General features: G+C 50.4%; 1 protein-coding gene across 1 annotated transcript; it reads right to left on the bottom strand.

The window, feature by feature from the left end:
- Positions 1-519: 519 nt before the first annotated feature.
- On the bottom strand, positions 520-1623 carry LOC140370489 (protein yippee-like 5). The gene is made up of 2 exons (XM_072457653.1): positions 1463-1623; positions 520-779 (listed from the first exon to the last, which is right to left on the bottom strand). Exons 1-2 carry the CDS (start codon positions 1601-1603, stop codon positions 555-557), a joined length of 366 nt encoding a protein of 121 aa, XP_072313754.1. The 5' UTR covers positions 1604-1623; the 3' UTR covers positions 520-554.
- Between the last annotated feature and the right edge of the window lie 895 nt (positions 1624-2518).

The raw sequence follows: 2518 nt of genomic DNA, 5'->3' as shown, positions 1-2518 counted from the left end.
CCCAGGACGCTGTAAAGGTGTCCCAGGACGCTGTGGAGGTGTCCCAGGACGCTGTGGGGTGTCCCAGGACGCTGTGGGGTGTCCCAGGACGCTGTGGGGTGTCCCAGGACGCTGTAAAGGTGTCCCAGGACGCTGTGGGGTGTCCCAGGACGCTGTAAAGGTGTCCCAGGACGCTGTGGGGTGTCCCAGGACGCTGTAAAGGTGTCCCAGGACGCTGTGGAGGTGTCCCAGGACGCTGTGGGGTGTCCCAGGACGCTGCAAAGGTGTCCCAGGACGCTGTGGAGGTGTCCCAGGACGCTGTGGAGGTGTCCCAGGACGCTGTGGAGGTGTCCCAGGACGCTGTAAGACTCAGAAAGAACACGTGCACCAGCAGATCCTTCTTCTGGTCAGCAGGAGTCTCAGGCCTTGGAGCGAGTAGAGCTTCACCGGAGCCTCAGTGGTCTGCGTGTGGTCGGCGTGTGGTCGGCGTGTGGTCTGCGTGTGGTCGGCGTGTGGTCGGCGTGTGGAGGCGCGAGGCGGTGAGGGGAGGCGGGCGCGGCGCTGGGTCGGCTCCGTCACGAGTTGTCCGACGGTATGTGCTCCTCGAAGCCCTCACTCTCCCGCACCAGCGCCCTCTCCAGGATGACACGCCCCTCCTTGTAGCGCTGGCTGTCCTCGGTGGCGAACTCGTAGATCCAGCCCAGTTTGCTGTTGCAGTTCTTGCAGCTGACGTCGCGCACCATGTGGCGGCCGGTGAGCATGACGCGGTCCTGCACCTCGCTGTACTGCAGGTTCACCACCTGGACACAAGGGGGCGCACGGGTGAGCGGAGGAACTGTCACGGGACACACAGGTGCATTTATCGATAAAGCATGAATAATACAATGAAACTGAACGACACTCGACTGTAGAAATGATTTCACGATTATTAGGTTCATCGACAATCGTGATTATTTAGGTCAAAATATCATCGGAAAGATTAAAAATTTGAATCGGGACATTTTTAGAATCATTTTTATCTATTTTTTGTATTCAATTTAAAGAAAAGTGACAGTTTTCAAACTAAATTAGGTATATTTTAGTTCAATTAAATTAAAAGTGACAGTTTTAGAAGCAAATAACTTAATTTTGCTTCTAAAATCGTGGCTTTTCGTTTAATTATAACCCTTTCTGCTCAGCCTTTCCTCAAAAAAGTTAATCTTGCTTTGTTTTCTTGCTGTTTATGTCCAATTGATCGTTCAGAAAGTTGATTTTGTAAAGCAGGAAGTATTGAGCAGTAGGTAATGTGTTCATGATGTTAATAACCGTGAATAATCGTTAAATCGTGATGTTTATTCTGACAATAATAATCGTTACACTCGAATGTGAAATCGACCCTGAAGTTCCCCTTTCACCCGGCTCCAGAGGACCGACCCGTGACCCGGACCCGTGACCTGTGACCCGGACCCTTGACCCGTGAGGTGCTGCTGATGGCGTGTGATACCTTGTTGAAGAGAAAGGCTCTGCCCGTTGCCCCGGTGAAGCGTGTGGAGATGAGCTCGGAGCGGTTGGTCAGGATGGTGTCACAGTTGGCGCAGGAGAAGAGGCGCGTCCCCCCGATGTGGTCCAAGAAGATCCGGCCCATGATCCGACTGTGTGGACAAACTAGGGAAATAAAGCTCAGTCAGTTTAGGTGTGTGCGCAGTGCTTTAGGTGTGTGTGCAGTACTTTAGGTGTGTGTACAGTACTTTAGGTGTGTGCGCAGTACTTTAGGTGTGTGTGCAGTACTTTAGGTGTGTGTGCAGTACTTTAGGTGTGTGTGCAGTACTTTAGGTGTGTGTGCAGTACTTTAGGTGTGTGTGCAGTACTTTAGGTGTGTGTGCAGTACTTTAGGTGTGTGTACAGTACTTTAGGTGTGTGTGCAGTACATTAGGTGTGTGTGCAGTACTTTAGGTGTGTGCGCAGTGCTTTAGGTGTGTGTGCAGTACTTTAGGTGTGTGTGCAGTACTTTAGGTGTGTGTGCAGTACTTTAGGTGTGTGTGCAGTACTTTAGGTGTGTGCGCAGTACTTTAGGTGTGTGTGCAGTACTTTAGGTGTGTGTGCAGTACTTTAGGTGTGTGTGCAGTACTTTAGGTGTGTGCGCAGTACTTTAGGTGTGTGTGCAGTACTTTAGGTGTGTGTGCAGTACTTTAGGTGTGTGTGCAGTACTTTAGGTGTGTGTGCAGTACTTTAGGTGTGTGCGCAGTACTTTAGGTGTGTGTGCGCAGTACTTTAGGTGTGTGTACAGTACTTTAGGTGTGTGTACAGTACTTTAGGTGTGTGCGCAGTACTTTAGGTGTGTGTGTACAGTACTTTAGGTGTGTGTGCAGTACTTTAGGTGTGTGTACAGTACTTTAGGTGTGTGTGCAGTACTTTAGGTGTGTGCGCAGTACTTTAGGTGTGTGTACAGTGCTTTAGGTGTGTGTGCAGTACTTTAGGTGTGTGTACAGTGCTTTAGGTGTGTGTGCAGTACTTTAGGTGTGTGTGCAGTACTTTAGGTGTGTGTGCAGTACTTTAGGTG

The sequence above is a fragment of the Eucyclogobius newberryi genome, unplaced genomic scaffold (genome assembly GCF_026437365.1).
Source record: "Eucyclogobius newberryi isolate DKJ021-1_F unplaced genomic scaffold, fEucNew1.0.hap1 SCAF_21, whole genome shotgun sequence".
Classification (NCBI taxonomy): domain Eukaryota; kingdom Metazoa; phylum Chordata; class Actinopteri; order Gobiiformes; family Gobiidae; genus Eucyclogobius; species Eucyclogobius newberryi.
The sequence above is the reverse complement of the archived record's forward strand: the minus strand, read 5'-3'. Positions and strand labels throughout refer to the sequence as shown.